At 50.1% G+C, this 20,713-nt stretch overlaps 1 protein-coding gene across 1 annotated transcript in view; it reads left to right on the top strand.

Moving 5' to 3' along the window:
- The first annotated feature begins 4,383 nt into the window (after window positions 1–4,383).
- Window positions 4,384–20,713, top strand: part of efnb3b (ephrin-B3b) — a 70,289-nt gene continuing 53,959 nt past the window's right edge. The window contains exon 1 of the mRNA XM_040181656.2: window positions 4,384–5,942. Coding sequence (XP_040037590.1) covers window positions 5,794–5,942 — 149 coding nt within the window. The 5' untranslated portion in view covers window positions 4,384–5,793. The remainder of the gene's footprint in view (window positions 5,943–20,713) is intronic.

Below are 20,713 nucleotides of genomic sequence, written 5' to 3'. Positions count from 1 at the left end.
AGCAGTGATTGACGCGTCCCTGTTCTCTGGTTTACATTAGATGGGAAAATAATTGGCACCTGTATTCCTGCACATGCTCCGAAGCCGGGGGGAGAGCAGAGCACCGCCAGGTTTCATTTCACTGAGAAGTCTGATCCCCTATTCACTCCAGATGTGCAGGCACACACACAGATTTCTATCTGGAATACCTGGGAAGATTAAAATAGAGTAAAGACGCTTCTCATCTCGTCATGCAGCCATGTAGCTCTGCATTGATATTTCATTAATGGATACGTGAGCTCAAAATATCAACATTAAGGTAGGTACTCGCATGGGTGCCTCTACCGTCCCTCTATCCCGCACCTCATCTTCTTCTCATCAACTCGTCCTCTCCCAATCTCCTCTTCCTGCTCTCCACATCGGCCCTCTGGCGATCCCCTGTAGCTAGTTATCATGAGGGTGAGCCGTTTGAAGTCCATTAAGCATCCAGTCTCCTGGCCGGCCCAGGCAGATTGGATGTGATCTTGGCGGTTTAGTGGAGGGGGCCGAGCGGCGGGGGGGGTGGGGGATGCCCGGGCAGAGTAATTGCTTGCGTAATTGCACTCTGGGGAAAAGGTATAGAGCAGCAAGGCCTAAATTCATCCGCTTATGCCCTCAGGCTGCACGGACAACGCTGGTCGTAGCGCCTCGCCTCTCCTCACACCTCCCGCATTCCGCTGCAGGGGAAGGTCTATGGCGGCAGGAGGAGGAGGAGGAGGAGCGGTGGCGGGGGCGTCAGGTGGAGCAGTGGGCTGGGTGAGAGGAACTTTGCTCGGGGCTGAGGAGACGGAGGGAGCAGGAGAGGAGATGGAAGTGCCCTGTTGGTGAACTGAAATACAAAGTCCCCGTGGGGAAAGGCGGTTTTCTTGCGTCAAATCACCTCATGCAAGTTGGAAGATGAGACAAATCTTCCATTTCTGCCAATAGATTCCACTAAACGGTCTACTCAGAGTGACGTTCCCATAAAACCAAACTACTTTGCCATTTCTGTTACGAGAAAAATGTGTTTTTGACTCGTCACAAATGAATACGTTCATCATTATTTATGTGATGTGCTGGGTCCCCGTTGCATTCTACCTTCATAAGCGGCTGTGGTCACGAGGTTTGTGAGATGGTCCGTTAAACAGGACAGTCGGAAAATTATGCTAATTCCATTAATTAATTCTCAATTATCTCGTCAAACATTGGATGTTTATTTTTAAATTGTTTGGCATATGGCTGTTGGTCATATGAAACGAGCGGATGGTTGCAGGCAGACATTTCTTTTTTTAAGACGGTTGCCAGGCAAACGCTCGGTTCATAGAACGCTCTTGCAGTGACCTATGAGTCACGATGCAAACGTATTTTTCTTGGTATGGCTGAAGGAAGGTTGAGATGAAGAGGCCGATCACTCCCTGTACAGTGGAAACCGCGTACTGCACCTGAACCATGCGGCGCACTAATCATCATACTGAGATCAGAGGTTGAGGGTACAATTACAACTATGGTCTCCGTAAATCAGGAGAAGGGCCGGCATTGGGAAAGTCCTTGAAAGTGTGGCTACAGAATTGCTGCACACCCACTCAGACACACACACACGCAGACAGACTGCTTAAGTAGACCACCACCGGTGTGTGGGGGGGGGGGCGAGATCAATGGTCAGGTTCAAACTGTCTGCTCATGCACAATCGGTGAGTCACTCCGGATGTGTGTGATCTGCACATCCCATGTTGCTCAACCCCTCACCTCCACTCATTTACCCCCCTCCATCCCCACACCCCCGACCCCATATCTCTGCAACGGGAAGATAGGACAAGGTGTGTGTGGTGGACGAGGGTGGGTGTTTGCTGTGTGTGTGTGTGTGTGTGTCGGGAGGAAGAGGAAGCTCACAGGGGCAGACAGATGCTGAAGGATAAAGATGTCCAACTGAGATCTATCAACCGCCAGGCGGGCGGGTGTTGCTCCACCGCCAACCCACATCCCCGCGGACGCACGTGCTCACGCGGCCCTGTGCCTCCCTCGGCGGGAATTTCACTCCCACCAGGGCGCACGTTGTCGTGTCTTTGGTCTTCGTATGGCCGCCACCGTGTCTGTCCTTAACCTTAACCCTGACCGCGACATGCGTACTGCCAACCATGCACTCAGCAGCCATACATGCTGTGTGAAAGGGATGCTCGGTTTTGTGTGTGTGTGTGTAGTACATAATGTGTGTGGCGAGGTCTGTCCGCTGGAGCAGACTGTAGCCAGAGTCACCAGGGAGAGGATGCGGTTATGAAGACGAGTTGAAGGTCGGTGCAGTAAATGAGGTCAGCATGAGTAAATAAGCCCTAATACACAGCGACAGGGCACCTATGGGTGTAAATGAAGCATGCACGCCGACATCATCCCCTTCCTTCTTTCGGCTGAGCGCACTCGGTCATTCGGCGCGGCGGCAGATTGGATGTAGGTGGTGCGTCTCTGCACTTTTTAAAGCCAGGTTTTCCCACACAAATAGATTCCCAGAGGGAGCAGGGAGGCTTGCTTTTGTTTTCTTGTTCACGCCAGCTGCACCTCTGAACCGCTGTTGTCGGTGAACCGGTCCGTCTTCCTCCACTACATTTAGCGCTGTCGTGCGGCGTGCCAAGGTCACAAGAGGTCAGCGCGACGGGCTCCGGCTCCCTCTCCCTGACCATGTGCATGAAACCTCCCCGCTGCATGTCTTTCTCGTTTGGATCGCTTAACCCACAATTACATTTCTTGCTGAAGGCACGCTGTAATTTAGCACCGCAGAGGAAAGGCTTGAGCTTTTGTGTTGATGTGCAGATGAACTCTCAGCCCCGTTAAGACCACTGATCTGCTCCGCTTAAGGTCGAGGTTCCCTTGAGAAACACGCTAAAACCCTGACAGCTTCAGGTCTGCGGTCAATGGGGACCTGAGTTTTCTATTGCTTTTGCCCCCCCCCTCCGCGTCTCCATATTGTCTCTGACTCACTTTGCTTTCTCTCCCTGACTGTGTGAAAACAACAGGGGGGAAATCTTTCATCCCTCTCTCTCTTATAAGTGAAACGTTTCCCATGAAAAGCCTTAAAGGCATATTCTCCTCTTGGTTTGTCTCTGGGTGTAGGTGTCTGGATCTGTGCTGTACTGCAGCTACGGGACTGGTGGACTTTTCACACACTGGATCAATAAGCTCCTAAATACCCACTTATTTTAAACCCCTACTACGATTAATGCACTCAAATACAGAGACATCTTAACCCTGTTGACATAATTACATTCAGAGCATAAAAATAAGTGTTTATAGGCTGAGTCGTAGTTAAGTTGTTCCTCAGGATTCAGGAATAAGGAAACATGTATTGCCATAATACGTCAGATAAACAAGGAATTTGACTTGGCGGTTGGTGCGTAACAGCAAATAGTACGACAATGGACGACAAGACAACAGTGCACGAGGAATAAAATACAAAATAATGGTATGAGTTGGTATTATAGGGCTATGGTTTAGTTTAAAATAAAGGAATAAAGTTAAATAAATACATAAATAAAATTAACATTTAACTTTACATCTCCATTCCTCATAAAATGTCTTTGTAATATGACGTGTTTGTTCTCGGGTGCAGCTGTGGAAAGCAGTACAATCATGAAGGGGGGATTTGGTAGAGAGCAGGTTAAACTGTAGGATGTCCTGCACTGTTCCCACCACATGGGGGCAGTGCAGTCCCAGCTTTAACAGGCCCACGTGTCCCATCACATACATGTAACTGTGCGTGTGTGACAGTGTGAAAGTGAATCTGTAGCAGTGTTCTTTCCACAGTGTAAACAGACTGGAGTGTGTGTGTGTGTGTGTGTGTGTGTGTGTGTGTGTGTGGCCCTAAGCGGGGCCTGTTTCCCGGCTCGTCCTGTGCTGCATCAACTGAACGGATCACTTAGAAGCAGTTCTGCTGGATGCTGGATCACTTCCCCTGCTGTCAACAGGAGGGCAGCGTGGGAGAGAATGGGGGAGGGGGGAGGCATCATCCCACACAGAGAGAGAGGTGTTTTCTTTTGTTTAGACTGGGCGACAGACTTATGAAGTGAGTCCAGTCCACTGATCACGCGTGTATTCACTCCTGTCAAGGAAGCACGTCTGTTCCAAAGATCCCGTGTTTAAATGTCGTCATTATGAGCTGCGGCTCTATCTTTAGTAAAAGTAAAAATATGGCCTCAGGGAGACATTTGTGTAATATCCTTACATAAAAGGCCAGGTGGATCCCATCAATACAACCCTGTTGCAGAGCCGCATGTGATGCCCGTTGCATGCGGAGGTGGCGCTGTTGTTCTTCCACCACGGCGTTGTGTGATGGGGGGGGGGTCACTTTTGAAAGGATGCAGAATAGCGCGCCAGGGAGTCCAAAGGTCCAATGGGTGTGTGTTGGGTGGGGGTGAAACCCATAGAGAAGGAGCAGCAAGGATGCGCTGAGAGTGACTCGATACACACCCCCCCCCCCCAACAAAAAAAAAAAAACTGGAAGAATTGCGCCCCGTCAGTGCGCCCTGCCTGCCGGTCGGAGGATGGGATTTTCTTCCCCCCCCACACACTCACGCACGTCCTCTTTACTCTCCTCCTCCTCCCCCTCCTCCCCCTCTCAAACCAGCCAGTCGGTCTGTCAATGTGCGGCGAGCAGTCGGGCAAGTCGAAGCAGTGGGATTGTGGAGCGGAGAGACGGATGAGATAACCGCGAGAAGCGCTTTCCTCCGGCTCCAGATGATGCGCCACATCTGATATGCGTCCAAATCCAAACCGGGCACCGATGAGCACGACTCGCGACTGATTTTTTCCTTCGTTTTTTTTTTTTTGTCAAAGAAAGAAAGAAAAAAAAAGAAAAATCACTACACAAGTTTCACGTCGGCCTCTTTTTTTCTTCTCCAGACTGCGAGAGCGGAGATGCTTTTATAGTTCTTTGGTTTGTTTCTGCCAGTTTGCTGGTTTTGAATTGATTCCTGCACTTCTCCTCATTTGGGATCTTGATTTTTTTTTCTCCATCATCGAATCCGTCGCTGAAGGAATTTGCGGATTTACCACCGGCGTTGAACCTTTCCACCCCCGCGCAGAGACGGGAACGAGGACCGCGCTGCGCGTTGACTAAACCACCATCAACATGTCCTCACGAGGATGGAGCCGAGGACACGCGTGACATCTTCTCCTTTTTAACCGCGTCCCCCCCTCCGCCAGCCTCCCCCTCACGGAGCACGTTTCTCCTCGGTCCGGCCCGACATGTCGGGAGTGTTATTTCAACAATAAACGAAAACAAAAAGGTAATGGGAGAGAAATCCCACAGAGTCGCCACGGACAACAAGGGAACATTGTTCGCGGGGAGACAACCAGGGCGCACCGAGAGGCTCCGCGAATAGACTGACGTCCGAAAAGTCCATTCGGCGGAGTTGTGGTTGAGTGCAGGAGAAGGAGGAGAAGAGAAAAAGGAGGACTAACGACCGAATTGAGGTGGAAAGTCGTGGGATCGCCGCTGAAATAGTAGAAAACCCACCGTGGACGCGCACAACTCTCGTTGGTTTGTGGACATCCAGACGCGCGGATTGAGCAAGTTTCTCCAGCACATTTCCAGTTTATTTATTTTTTAAATTATCCAGTAGGTCTGATCCGGTCCACCTGATCCGGATCCCCTGAGGTTGTACGCTTCACACTTTGACTGTCTATACAAGCCGGCTCGGCTGCAGTCTCGCCTCCATTGTTTCGACTAATCTCCTCTCTCCACACGCATCTAAAGCAACAACAACAACAACAACAACAAAACTAAAACGATTGGCCCGCTTCCTTTGAATGGGGCTGCTTGTGCTGGGCTTCAGGGTTGAAATGGCGTGTCGAGGAAGTGCCAATGGAATGGGGCTCCTTCTGATATTCTTACTGGATTTACTGGCGACGACGGCCAGCAATATGGAGCCGATCTACTGGAATTCTCTGAACGAGCGGTGAGTTTCTTGTTCGACTCTGTCGATTCACCGCCTCGATATTTGCGCGACCGACGCGACGGCGATCAGCGACCCGTGCGGAGGAGCCGACGCGGGCAACTTCACTTAACGGAGCGTTGCGCGAAGTTGCACGAGGTCAGCGGTTCACCGCTGTTTCACTGCGCTGGTTTGCCATCGATCCGCGCGGGTTTGCGCGCACCCGACGTGTGCGCACCTCGCGCGGCTCCGGTCATTTGTCTCCTCGGCGCGGATTACAGCGGTGGATCCAGCTGCAGCTCTCCTGTACTGTGTGTGTGTGTGTGTGTGTGTGTGTGTGTGTGTGAGATGCTCTAATTGGTGCTCCTGGGTGACCTTGATATACAGGAGGTCCAGGGGCCCCCCGCGGCCCCCGCAGGCCTCTCAAACACCGGCTCGGCCCTCGCTGGTTTGGGTCTCTTTCTTTCTGTCCTCGGGACAAGGTGTCGGGCATTAGCGGAGGAAATGTCTTAAAAACACCTCCCGGCCTGTCCGGCCTTAACGACCGACACCACTTTCCTAACACCTCTGCTAATTTCCCAGTGTTTGAGTAGACGCCCGGCGGCAAGAGGGGGGGGGGGGGGGGGGGGGGGGGGGGTAACAAGGCGGCCTCTGTGTGCGGAATTCAGAGACACCAGGCTTCATTTTCAGACCTTTGACATATTCTACTATACATGTATATTTATACATCATCATCATCATTATATTCCTCATCTTAATAAATGCTTCATGAAGTCCACCAAACCATCAGCCTTGAGGCACCGCCGTCCCCGCTCCCGTTTCTTCGACGTTTTGCCTGCATGACTCACCTCATAATGACACAAAAAGAAGCTACAAAAGCAGATTGAGGCTCACTGATGTGGAACTCCACCAAACCGTGCCGTTCTCAGCTCACACCCACGCCAGGGGGCTTTTTCTTTTAAAGAGTCTAACAGGTTTTAACGTGCTGGAGGCCATGGCCTGCCCGGTTTCTCCACAGATGTGACTGTGCGTGCCCCCCCCCCCCCCCCCCCCCCCTGCTGTGGAGCCAGCCATGAAGCCCTTAATGAGGGCTTTTTTTTTTTTTTTGTCAGCAGTGGGTGGATTCACCCGACAGGGAGTAGAGTTGGACACGCGAGGGCGGTTCTCAGCGAGAAGCCAGCAGCTCGGGCTTTTCAGGCCTCACAGGTGATTCCGCGCTATTGTGTCCTAATGGAGTTTGGTGTCGGGTGGGTGTCGGGTGGGTGTCGGGCCTCGCTGGCAATTAGAGGGGCGGTGGCTCCGACGGGCCGACTCCGTAGTCGTTCCCACAGATTTGCTCGCTCGTATATTCAAAATACAAAGCCTATTGTATACTTTGGGGCTTATTCGTGAGGCTTACTATTCATAGTTAATCAGCTTAGTCATTCCTCCAGTAGTTTATTTTCCGTTTTTTTTTTTTAACGCATTTCCATGTACTTGTTTCTCCTCGGCCCCCACGTGTCGAGAGCGGTACACTACTTTACTTTCAGCTTGCCCGCGGGCAAAATAGGTTTTGGCCCTGGGCTGAAATATGTTGTGAGGCCACTGCTTAGACCAAATGGCGTGCTGCTTCTTCCAGGGAGAGAGTCCCGAGCCCCCCCGCACCCCCCACCCTCCCCCACCCCCCCACCGCACACGCGTTGCCCAGCATTGTCGGTGCGGGGCGATGCCGGAGCAGCCGTCTGTATCAGCGAGGTGCAGGAGTGCACGGTTCGCGTCCCGTCCGCGTAGCAAATGGGCCGTCACGTTGTTAACCTGTCGACCTCGGCCGGTTGCTGTGCTTTGAAGCTCAGACCGTCCACCTGCAGCCTCCCTCCACCTCCCGTCCTCCTTTCCGCTTCCGCGAGCATTCTCCGAGCGCCTCCGCCTTTCACCCTCTCCCTTATTATTCCTCCTCCTCGTGATGCCTCTGGTCCCAACGGCCTCCTCTGCCCCCCCCCCCCCCCGCGCCCCTTCCTTTTTTTCTTTTTCTTCTTCCTCTTCCTCCTCTCACCCCTGTCACTTTCCGTCTGTCTCTATCTCCACCTCGCTCCGTCACTCCACCCACCCTCCGGGGCAGTGGCCAGACGTAGCAAATTGGAAACATGTGTCACATCCAGCGACTAATTATAGCGCCGCTGACGGAGTCAAAGACGCGCTAGGAGTGACAGAGGTGAAGGGGGAGAAGGAGGCGCCGCTTGCCTCGGACTCGTGCCCCCCCACTAATAACCCCTTGAATACACACTAAAAAACAATCCAATACAACGAGCGGGCTGACGGAAGTGTCTGTGAAATAAGTAAGTATCAAAATGCTCACGGCCGCATCCACCCTTTTTATTGACCGCTGCGTCCGTCGGAATTACTACGGCCGCCCGAGAAAGACGCGAGTGGTGTGCAGGGAGGCGTGTGAGGGCCACGGGCAGAGAGCAGAGGCCGTCCCCGACCAGAAGTAAATCAATGCCAGTTTAATCCCAAGTGCCGATTACAGCTTCTGCTCGAGGAAGAGAGAACTGAACCAGAAGGGATCACCTTGGGAAGACCCCACCCAAACCCCCCCCCCCCAAACCCCCACCCAACCCACCGGAGACGTACATTACCCTTATCCTCAGCATCTCCTATTATCGGCCTTACACGGCCGCCCTAATGAAAGATCGAATCTTACATCACTGCCAACACACACACACACACACACGGGGATCAAAGAGGTCAGACTAGTGGTGGACACACACACACACACACACACACACACACACAGATAAAAAGAATGCAAGAAGTGCTTCTTTGGCTTTGGACACTGGTGTGATTACAGCATATGGCGTCGGGCCTTAAGCGGGTTTGATGCCGGTGTCTGTTCTGATTCCGCTCTCACAGCTTCTTCCTCTGCTTCAGCAAAGGGCTGTAGATTATTGTAAACGGCTGCCGAGGGGGGGGGGGGGGGGGGGGGGCGCTGCGGCTCGCCGCTCGTGGTGACTTGTAATACAACCATTCCCCCCTAAGATCCAAATTAATATTTAATCCCCCCCCCCCCATTCCCGTTTCTCAATAATTCATTAATCGCCGGCTAATTGGCGCCGGATAAAAGACGAGCTAACTGGGCTAAGTGTTTCAACTACAAAAAAAAGAAAAAAAAAAGAGAATGAAATCAGTACAAAAGACTCGTCAAAAACAAAAGAAATCAGTGTGAATCTTGTTGGCGGGGGGGCGGGGGGGGGGCTTTCTGGGCCTGCGAGTGGAATGAGTGTTAGTAGGTCAAACAGGGTGTCGTATCAAAGGAGCAGCATTCCACACATTTATTGATTGTTTGTATGTTTGGAACCCCACGCCTGGCTTCACCCCCACCCCAACCCCACCCCACCCGGTAGACTCCACCCGCAGGTTTTCCCCCGTCATGAATAATGCATTCAAGCGCCGAGGCTTTTCTGGGCTGTGTGGATAAGTAAGCGGGAGCTTGGTAAGCCTACACGCATCCTTAGGCGAAATGATTAGAGAATATCCACCGGGTAGTTTGTGTTTTATTTCGAGAGCGAGGGAGTGTAAAAAAAGAAGCGAGAGGAGGGACGTAGAGATGGAGAAAATATGAAGCACATTGCTGGAGCTGCCTGTTAAAGCAACCCGGCCGCAGCAGCTCCCTCGCTCCCTGTTCCCTTCCGATCCCTCCTTCTCCCTGGGTGAAAAAAGGACTAGTGTGTGTAAGTTTACGAGCTGCGAGCAACAGGAGCTGTGAAAAGAGGTTTCAGCTGATGTGGCAGAATGGAAAGCCAAGGGGGGGGACGGCAGCCGATCTGGCCAGAGGCTGCCCTCCTCTTTCTGTCTTTCTTCCTTTTCATCATTCCCTTGTCCTGTCTTTGGACATTGCAGGCAGACAGACAGACTCACAGGTATGCACTGTGCAAAATTCAGACGCACAAACACACTGACCTATTGCATGTTCTTGACAGATGCCTGCTCACACACTCGCACCCATGCGCACGCAGAAAAGAGACTCGCGGGGCTCGACCTCATCTGTGGTGGAAACGTGTAAAGAGTGTGTGGTCCTGATGTATCTTCTGTGTCGCAGTAAAGACACGCATTTAGAGGGGACACACACACACACAGGAGAGGTGAGGGGAGGGAATTGGCAGGCGTCACAGACCGTTGTTCCCCTGGGAACGCATTCATTATTCCATCACTCGATTATAACTTTATTTATTTTCAGCAGTTGATTATAACTTTTCGTGCACATTCATCAACATCATAACGGCGATGAAGCGCTGGTGTAAATGTGCTGGGGCGAGCTAAAGAACTCATTTACTTCTCCATTCCCCGGGGGCTCTAGAAGTGACTTTGGGATTTTGCTAATTGTTAAAAGTGCTGATGATCAGGATGGAGGAGATTAAAAGCCGGTTCAGAATGTTCGAACACATGCGGAAACAAGCGGCAACTTTTCTTCCCTCGAAGTGGCCTCAATGGCAGAGATGGTGGCAGTTATCCCGGCCTATTGGTCTGAGTGGGGTCACATGTGTCCCAGCATCACTGGGCAGATTGCCCCGGGTGGCTGAACCCAGAGGCCCTCAGGAATGGCCAGACACACACACACACACACACACATACACACGCGCATACACACGCGCGCAGGCCTCTCATTAGCTTGCTTCACAGCACACCCTGCCTAAGCAGGATCATCCAACCCTCCTGGCAGCATTTGGACCAGGCCAGGTCAAACCCCCCCCCGTCCCCCAACGGGTGACACAGAGAAGCGGGCCGGCGGGACGAGGGGCCGTAATGAAAGCGTGGGCGGACGGACTTCACGGGTCAGACGGGAGTGCAATGTAAGGGCGACCTCTGTCACACTGCTCATCACCTCCTCTGTGCTTTCTTTCCTCCCCCCTCGTCGCCCCTCGAGTTCTGTTGAGGCTCAGTATCACGAGACTCCACTGCTGCAAGTCTCCACGTTGGACTGGTCGGTTTTTTTCGTCATTCAGATAAACGGGATCGCAGCCGGAAGGAGTCGACGTGCTCGTCATTCTGTGTGTGTGTGTGTGTGTGTGGATTGTGGCCTGTGACAAAGCATGTGCTGGTATGTGTGTCTTTGTGCCATGAATACTGAATGGTGTGTTAGGATCTCCAGGCTTCTAAGCCCCTTTTTACGTGTGCCGTGTGCGAAAAAGTCTCTTCATTTGCACCAAAATTGAGTCATAAAGCCTTGTTAATAAGATTTTTCCCAACCTATTTCCAATAAATATCAGGATGCAGATTGCTATTTTCCACGATTGAGTAGAAAATATCTCAGTCCCAGTGCAGCAACCTGCATTATCCTCACTTCTTTCAAGATGCAAGAGCTGTGGACTATTCTAGAAAGACTTGGATTTCCTGCTAGACACCGGAGAAGAAATTCTTTTCTTTTCTTCTTTGAAGAAAATAAGGATTCTTATGAAGCCCCCAAAAATTAAACCCACTAACACCCACTTACGACTGGCTTCTGCTTTTAGTGGGAAAAGTCGGCCAATTTATTCCCAGTACAAATAGCTCTGAAGTAGTCACAGGTATTTATCAGCTCCAATTGCCTATTTTATTGGGTTTTTATATGTTTGAAAAAAGACCAGCCTTTACTCAATCATTTTGGTGAAAAAAGTATAAATTACTTTAAATGTTTCAGGGCGTGTGTTGATTCTTTTCACACCTGTTCTGCCCCAAACACCATCAAGGTGGATTCCTCCTTTTTCCGCAGCATTTTTACACAAAACCTGTAAAAGACGAAAGCCAAGCGCTTTGTGCGCAGCAGCTGCAGTTCATTTCTGTTTCCTCCTTCGCGTCCTTTCACTTTAATCGGCACCGAAACGCCGTCGTTCTCATCTCGTCGCCTTGCCAGTGGACGTCACTTTGACCCCGGGCGCCGGCCCCAAAAGGCTTTTGGAAGTGAATATGCTGAAGAGAGAGAGTGTGTCGAAACAAAAGGAGACGGAACGAGGGGGCTTCGCTTTCGGACAGCCGTGCCTCGTCACTGGGCAAACATCTTGGACTGACACGAGCAGGAGGGCGGAGATGGGAACGGACGGCGAGGCCGGGCCGTTTGGCGGGAGACGGATGGTTTGACAGCGGTAGTGGCTGATGTGACGCGGCCCAGACAGGGGAGGGTGACTGATGAGCTACAGGTCACCAGCACGACTAGCCGCTTCCTGCTCACACACGGCCGCGCCGGCCCCTCATTCCTCATTACTGACACGTCCCATAATATTTATCCCTGTGAAGTCCACCGTGGAACCTGGTAAGCCTTAAAGGAATTCACTCGCTCTTTGGCCAGAATGGGCCCTTTGATCGACTCGGCGTGGAGCGATTTAGGAGACTGGCAGCTGTTCCCGCTCTCTGTACTTACTACTCGTGTGATAAGATGCCGCAAACACGCATTCAGTGCTTCAACTTCACACACAGTATTGCGGATCTAACCGATGCCAAACGCCTCGCGGCAGAACAATGGGTTGATAGGCTTAATTTGCCGAAAGCTAAATCAATTGCTTTTAAAAAGAAAGCCGTGCTGTTGCACGGTATAATCAATATTTGAAGTTCACGGCTCTCCAGGATGAAGTGTTGTAATTTACCACCTTTCATATCGTAGAGGAGAGTAAGGAGGGGAGAGGGGATAGTAATGAAGCAAGTGTTTTTCCTGTGTCTTCTACATAACTCTACTTTGATTCCGGTCCACCGACGCTTTAGGCATCCGCTGCCTCGGCCTCGCCTTTGATGGATTTCATCCCGCGCGATTGTGGACCAGTCGAGGAGTCCTCGCTCTTTGATTCCGGCAAAAACGCTCTCCAAGTAACCCGATGTTCGCCTGTATACTTTCCTTTTGTCGTGCTCCATTGTAGCCCAGGTGGAACACAATCTCGCGAAGTCGTGTCGGGAATAACAAGAAATACACCGTCAAACGGCGAGAGGCGGACCTTGAAAAGCGAGGCGCGGAGCCGGCAGCTGCTCTTTGTCACCTATAAAGTGGTTACATGTGGCTGTTTTTCTTCTTCTGTTAAACTCATCTTGCGTTCATATTTTTTTTGCCTGAGAATCTGTTAACAAGACATTCTGAAACACGCAGAACCGCAAAAAAGTCTGGTACCAAAGCTCAGCAAGTGTTCGGTGCTTAACAACGGAACGGTGCATCTGGTCTCTTGTGTGGGAGACCTGTTACTATGAAGCAATCGGAGCCGTAGCCTCATTGACTCACAATGGGTCAGAGATGATCCTCCTGCTAAGAGGCTTGTCCCACGCTGTCCCCGCTGCTTTAACCACCAGTCATGTTGAGACTCAGCCTGCTTCTCTGTGTCTGCGATGCATAAACCCATATGAGCCGCGGCCTGCTTCTCTACCTCAGATGTTTTGTAATATCAGGCATCACTAACGCCCAGCACCGTGATTATTTTCCCAGGCCTCACGCTTTCTTCTCTTTTGATGCGTGTGTGTGTGTGTGTGTGTGAACATATGCATAGTTCTAATTAGGAGGTAAAAGACCGTTCAGTCCATCTGGCTTTGGCATTAGGCAATCGTTGGTGCGGTCCACGGGGAGACTGACCTTGGCTGGCTGCGTAGGGGGAAAATTCTGCTCCATTTTCCTGGGCTCTGCCTTGAAAACAATTTAAGTGGGATTTACAAAAAAAAAAAAAAAAAAAGATTGAGATGGACACGTACTTCGGGGGAAAAAAGAGGTAAATTTGTATTCTTGCCGAGGATATCAATACCACTCGTGTCAAGTTAAAAAGTTCACATCCAACCTCTAAACCTCTCACATGTCGTATCCTGACTTGTTTATCCATTCATAAACAGCAACGTAAGTGTGTTTGTGTGTGGATTGAGGGCTGCTTATCAAAGCTAATCAGCACATATCTCCAAATGCTCAGATTGCTCCAACGCACTAAGTAAGTATTTGCTGCTGCTGCTGTAGCAAAGCAATATTGGACCATGGGAGTTGTTGTTTACCCATAAACATTTGACATGATTCAGGCAGAAATAAGGTTCACAGCTTATATATTACAATTTTATTGTAATATTATTTTATTGTAAATTGTAATCCTACTAAAATTAAAAAAACATGTCAACCCGAAGCTACGATTTAAGGCCAAAAACGGATTTGCCTCCAGATGTAATTTTCTTTTCTTGTAGGACATGGAGCCCAGTGCTTTGTTGTGTAGAACAAGTAACTCTTAACACGATCCATCTTGTATAGAAAGAGTAGTGAAGTGGACTGTTGTTGCCCCCGACCACATGGCCTCATCTGATACCAGTGGCTCTAAAATACGAGCTGTTTTTAGCGTTTTGCTCTGTGTCTCGGTTTCTTCCTCTGTCCCTCTTGCCTTTGTCCTTGTGTCTTGCGGTCAGCGTTAACACACAGCAGCATTCATATTCCCTGGCATACACAGAGCCAGGCATGCATGCACACAGTGGAGGGCCTGTATCTGCACACACACACACACACACACACACATACACGCACACTCATGCACGCACAGATGAAAAATGTTATTGCTCTCAGTGCTGGAATAAGTCCAAGTGGAGGAGTTGAGTTTCTTCCGAGGTAACCTCCCCCCCCCCACACACACACCCCATCTCTCTCTCCGTTGGTAGCGTACCCCTCACTCCTTCCTTTTCTACTCTCTCACTCCTTCACTTCATCTTTCTCCCTCTGCTCCCCGTGAACAAAAGAGCCCCCCCCCCCCCCCCCCCCACACACACTCCCAACAGCGCTTTCACCGAAAGCCCTCACTCAAGCTCGGCTCCTGGGCTTCGCACTCTCCCACACGCACCCTCACCCCTCTCGCCGTCTGTAAAACCGGTCCACTTCTCTATACTAATCCCCCCCCTTCATTTCCTTTGTCTTCCCTTTCGCATTGTCGCTGGTCGCCTGCTTCGCCACCAGCCGTTATCACGTTACGGCTTGTTTGGCAGAAATGCATTTCCTCCTCTAAAAAAAAAGCAGAAAAAAAAGAGTTGCTTTCTTCTTTTACTCTCTTTCCCACCACAGCTTTCCCTTTTTCTTCCTGGTGGGTGGCTTTTTCAAGTGCAGTGTCTGGTTCTCCTCATTCGCTCATCACTGTCCAGCAGGGAAATAGGTCCTCTGTAGTGAAGACAGGAGGAATAATCGTGATTGCCTATCACGGCGGTGTCAAATTCATTTGGGAGCGACAGTGAGCTAAAGTTGGCCCCACACACACACACACACACACACACACACACACACACACACACACACACACACACACACACACACACACACACACACACACAAGAGCAGATGTGCCACTCCCCCAAGATCGGAAAGCCATTCCCTCATTAGCTACCACGTCCCTGAGATTCCCCTCCGAAAAATCTCTTATTCTATATCGGTCTTGCTCTCCAACAGTGCAGCTGTATTGCGGGTGGAGGGGTTTGGGGGGGGGGGCAGATGGATCACGGTCCCTTTCTATCATCCTTCCTTTCTCTCTTCACTCTCTCACTACTCTCTCACAAAGCAAATCGAGTCAGAAGAATGCCGGTGAGCGGGGTGAGGGGGGGCGGGGGAGATGGGACAAGGTACAAAAGCCTCACTTTTTTTCGACAGTCTCTCTCTTGTGTCCTTTGGTTTTCAGTTGATGGATGGGTGGAGTCACCGTGGGTCGCCGCGCCAAACACGTGCGCGCATGTGCCCGTTGCGTGGCGCTGATAACTCTCTGGCTGTGTGGGTCTTGGTGTTTGAAAAGTATGCACACGTGTGTGTGTGTGTGTGTGTGTGTGTGTGTGTGTGTGTGTGTGTGTTTGTGTGTTTCTTTGCGGGCTAACACACGCAGCTGCTGGGGTGTTTGTATTTGGTTCCCCATTCTGTGTGTCTCAGTAAAGCCACTGGTCCCAGTTAGGCCTATAGCCCATCTGGAGACTCAGTCTTGGGTGGCCGTTTATTTATATATATACATGTGTGTGTGTGTGTGCACAGCTGAGCATTGCAACGTTCCGGTCTCAGAGCGGGAACTTGGTAAATCACGCTCATTATCTGACTTATCAAAGCCTTAACATAGCTGCTTCAGACCGGCCAAGCACCGGCGCTATCATGCACAAGTGCTTCAATTCAACTGTTTCAAAAATAAAAATAATGTTATCTCCATATAATCAGAGCCATGCTTTCCCCCTTATGTTTCCTCTTAAAGTGATCACTGCTGTGACGGGCGAGCTAACTGTGTTATGGTGGTACTCGGCTAGAACAAAAGAATTCAGCGAAGGTCTTGTTTTAAGTGCTTCTGCACCCTCACGATGCCCTTGCATGCTGAATAGTCTCATTTCTACGTGTGTGTGTGTGTGTGTGTGTGAGTGATTGTGATTGTGTCAGGCATGCGTCATGCGTGGGTGCGTGCACTTCTGTTCATAGCCTGCGTGGGTTTGTGTGCACCCCCCCCACCCCACCCCTCTCTGATGCTGCTTTCCATCCACCCCCACCCCCCCAGCCTCGTCCCTCCATCGCCGCATTAGGCATTATTTGCAAAACAACACAATCATGTGAGACAAAGCAAAGGTTCCTGGGCGAGCATGAAAAGAGAGCGTGGAAATAACAGGAAGTGGCCTGTACCACTTGACCCCGTCGAAGCAGAGGCGGTGTTGAGGTGGTGGTGATGAGGTGGTGTGGGGGGAGGAGGGGGTGGACGGGGGCGATTGTAAACCTGCGGAGAGATAATCCCTGCAGCCACAGCGGCCTCCGTGTGCTTGGGCGCTAACGCGGCGTGCTGGGCTGTCAATCACTCAACAAAGCTGTCTGTAAGGGGATTACGAACGCGCGGACCCTCCCTCCTCTCCCTCACCCACCCCCCCCCTCTCTTTTTCTCTGCCCATTGCCTTTTCCCCTCTTTTCATCTCTCAAGGCATGTTTTCTCCTTCTCCCTCTTCCTCCCTGGGCCAACTCCTGCAACCCGCCCCTGTTTTCCACCTTCAAACCTGTCTGTCAGTCCATTTGTCCACGGTCCCCTCACAAGAAAATGCGTCTTTTCTCCCCAGCACACGTTCTGCTTTGCCGTCTGAAGCTTAGTTTATCTTCAGCTTTCCAACCGTCCTCCCTCTGTCCTCCGTTCTCTATCTCTCCGTCCCACCCGCGCATTAGGCCGTTAGACCTAGACAAGACGTGATTGTGTTTTTAGGAGGGGACAGATGTCCCAAACTCATGCTCGAGAAATAGTCCCTGCACACCTGACACTTTCTGTCCTTTTTGTGGCCTGTGTGCACCAGAAAAACACACATGCACCAATCTGTCGTCTGGCTAAATGTCACCGCTCTCGTAAATGTGATGAATGGCTCGCAGTCCCAGCTTATCTCCCCGTCCTTAACCACGCTGTTTTTAGACCCAACCACTGCGTCCAGCGGCTCCTGCCGGTGGTGACAGAAAGGCCGACCCCCGGCCGTCACCCTCCATTAATTCTCAGTTTTTTCCTCAACTCAACTATCTCTCCATCTCTCTGTCTGTTAAACGTCCGTTTAGCCCGGACGTCTGTCAGTGCGCTCAAGGAGCTTTCACTCTTCACCTCCTGTAACCGGTTCGCCCACCTGTGGTCATGTTTTATCTCTCTCTCTCTCTCTCTCTCTCCGTCACCTTTTGTTTTTAACTTCACCCTCCTCCGGTTTGCATGCACTCTCGCTCTTCTGCCGTTTGTCCGCTCACGGGTAGTTTGGGTGGTTTACCTGAATTGGTTAATCTGCCACAACCCTGTGAATGTTCTCACTGCTGTAATCCAGCATCCAGCAGTCCGCCTGCATCACAGAAATTTTTTTTTCTGTTAGTGGTTGTGAAAAAGATTTGGGTCAAGGATTTTACAGTTTCACATTAACTTTTAATTAAAGTTGAGTTTAACATCGTTTTGGTTCACATTTTTAGAGCAGTTGTTATTTATTTAAAGGCTTCGTTTTAGTCGATTTGAATGTATTATTTCAAAGAGGAGATATCGTACTAATTATCTGGTCCCTACTTGTATTTTGGCTCCATAGAGATACATTTGCTTGAATATTCAAAAGCCTCATTTCTTCTCTGATCCACTCCGTCTGAATTTACATGTATTCACCCGCTGTCTGATATGCTCCGTTTTAGCGCCTGTTAAAGCCCCTCCTGGAAAAACCCACCTTTCCAAAGGCAGCTCTTCAATGAGGAAGTCTTGTTGAATCACATGTTCTCCACAAAAACCAGAACCAACTGTCTCATTTCCCTCTTTGTAGGTTGATACCAAATGCACAAGCACTGGCAAATATTTCCGTGATACGTCACCTTTGAAAGAAACTTCCCAAAAATTCATATTCATTTGGGGTCAGTTGTTTAAAGAATACCTCTGTACATTGGCAAAGAAATATTGTTTTTGTTATTTCATTTAATATCCTTACGGGCAAGATTTGATTTGATTTTTTTCTACCGTCATTTTCTATCAAATTATATAATATAACAGTGGCTTTCATGGCTAGATTCGTACTTCTTGTTAACAGTAATAACCCTGAAGGAAACCATGACTCAAATAGACTTCCATTAGAAAAACAAGACGAAAACTGACGCTGACATTTAACAACCATTCATTTTACCATTAAGAATGCGCGTCTTGACAATGGCGAAGAGTGAAAGAGAGCGAGATTGGGGGACGAGGCAGATAGTGGGGGACGGGGTTGTTATCTAGCAGGCGGCTGATGGCTTTAACGGCTGTATTATCTTATATTGGATTAAGCTTCATTCCATCACGTGAGTCGCACCCTGATTGACGCTTTTGATTAAAGACTTCCGCTGGCTGAGGCCGAGGGAGTGAGGGAAGGAGAGAAAGGAGGGTGGAGAATGGAGGAGCAGTGCTAAAACGGTGCGATAGGGATCAGCCCGGACCACCACTTTCTAATGGATTAATGGGGGCATGTGGCTAACCCGAGGACAGACACTACCTTGCTTTTTTCCAACGGTCGCCTCCCACTGGTTTCGGCGCTGTAAAACTTTTAATGTGAAGCAGCGGCACACTTCAGCGCAATTAAAGTGGGCTTACGCGGGCCCGTGGCAAAAGGAAAAAGCAATATAAGCGTCGGCCAAAATAGGTTTGGTTTCCTGCTCAAACAACCCGAGAGAGGTGAAAGGGGAGAGGTGAGAGGAGGTGTGGGACAATATGAGGTCTGCTTCAGTCAGAACGCTGCTTAGATCTCTGCTCGCACCTCCAAAATCCTCCAAAATATTATGCACTCAGTCGAGCAGGTAGATTGTGTTAGTGTTGTTAATTTGAGGGTATAAATTCACAATTATTTAGCAGCATTTGTGCCCACGCATGTGCATGAAGCTTTTTTTTTTTTTAAACAAGAGTTCAAGCACTGGTGGGGGAGGGAGCAAAGGTGTAAAGCTGAATAAAAAGAGGAGGCAAAGACGAGAATGTGTCATACCTCTTATTAGAAACGGTGACTGATCTATTTGCTCTCATCTCACTCACACCTCTCTCTCTCTCTCTCTCTCACTACTCTTCTTATGCGCTCTCTACCGTATTCACCCACACGTCTTTCTCTCTCTCCCCCCATCTCCTCAAATTCTCACCCTCCACCTGTTACCCATATCTCGCTATTTCTCACTCGTTCTCTTTCATATCCTGCAGTCTCACACCAGCAAAAAAAACTTCTCATGCTCAGTTTGGTGTGCAGCCTGTCAGGCTTGCTTTGAATACACACACACACACACACACACACACACACACACACACACACACACACACACACACACACAGAGCAGCGTATACTCTTATAACTCTAGCATACAGCCAAGGGAATAATAGAATCAAGGAATACCGAGATAAAGCGGTGGATGGGGGCGAATAAAAGGATAAGGCGGGATAGAGAGCTTCGTATTATTAATTTAGCTGGAGAAAGAGAAAGAGAAGGAAATTCTTCCAATACCCCGCTACACCGCTTCCATAGAGCTCTATAGTGGCACACAATGGAGAGATTGGAGCAGGAGGGGGGGAAACAGAGGTAGATAATCCATCCCTCGGCATAAACCACGGAGTTAACTGTTTCATAGCACTGGCTCGGCCTGCTGTTATTCCCCCGTCATTATGGCTCTCGATCTTAATTTCCGTCTTATCTTTCGTTTACTTTAACGCTCTTTCATTTTTTTGTCTTCGTCTCCGTCCTTCCATCCCTCCCGTAGTTCCTCCATCTACCTCTCTGTGGGCTCTCTCCCTAATCCTCCAATCCATCTCTTCCAGACTTATAGACTAGAATAAACCTGCCCACACACAGCCAAGATTGGGTTTGTGTCTGCTCCTGCACACACACACACACACACACACACACACACACACACACACACACGGCTCTCCATGTCCTATATGCATGTGATGTGTCACATGCCAGCGTATGATTTCGTGGCGCGGTTGAGAGTGTATGTTCGCTGCTGGCAGCCCACATGCCCGATGAAATTGGCAGTCTATCTCCTCATCTGGCACAGGAAGAAGGGAGGGCGTCCCGCAGCGAGGGATTACACCGAGTTACACCCACACACACTCAACACGTATTGGCACATATTCGCACATTAAGAAATGCAAAGCCTCATCTTTCTAGCCACACACACACAGAGACTTATTTGGGGTGGTTCTCCCATTCATATGAATGCTTCTCAAACTTTTAGTGGGTATCATGAGCTGACAAAGTTTGGAGGGAAGTTAAACCCTTGAAAGAAAAAATATAAAGCCACGGGAGGTATCGTGCATCACTCCTTGAGGCAACGTATTCGCCTGCAGACGGCTCTATGCTGCTATGGACCAATTCGCCTCGGCACAATGTGTGGTGAAGCAGCTTCC

Source organism: Gasterosteus aculeatus, chromosome 7, assembly GCF_964276395.1.
Source record: "Gasterosteus aculeatus chromosome 7, fGasAcu3.hap1.1, whole genome shotgun sequence".
Classification (NCBI taxonomy): Eukaryota; Metazoa; Chordata; class Actinopteri; order Perciformes; family Gasterosteidae; genus Gasterosteus; species Gasterosteus aculeatus.
This window is presented reverse-complemented; position numbering and strand designations above follow the sequence as displayed.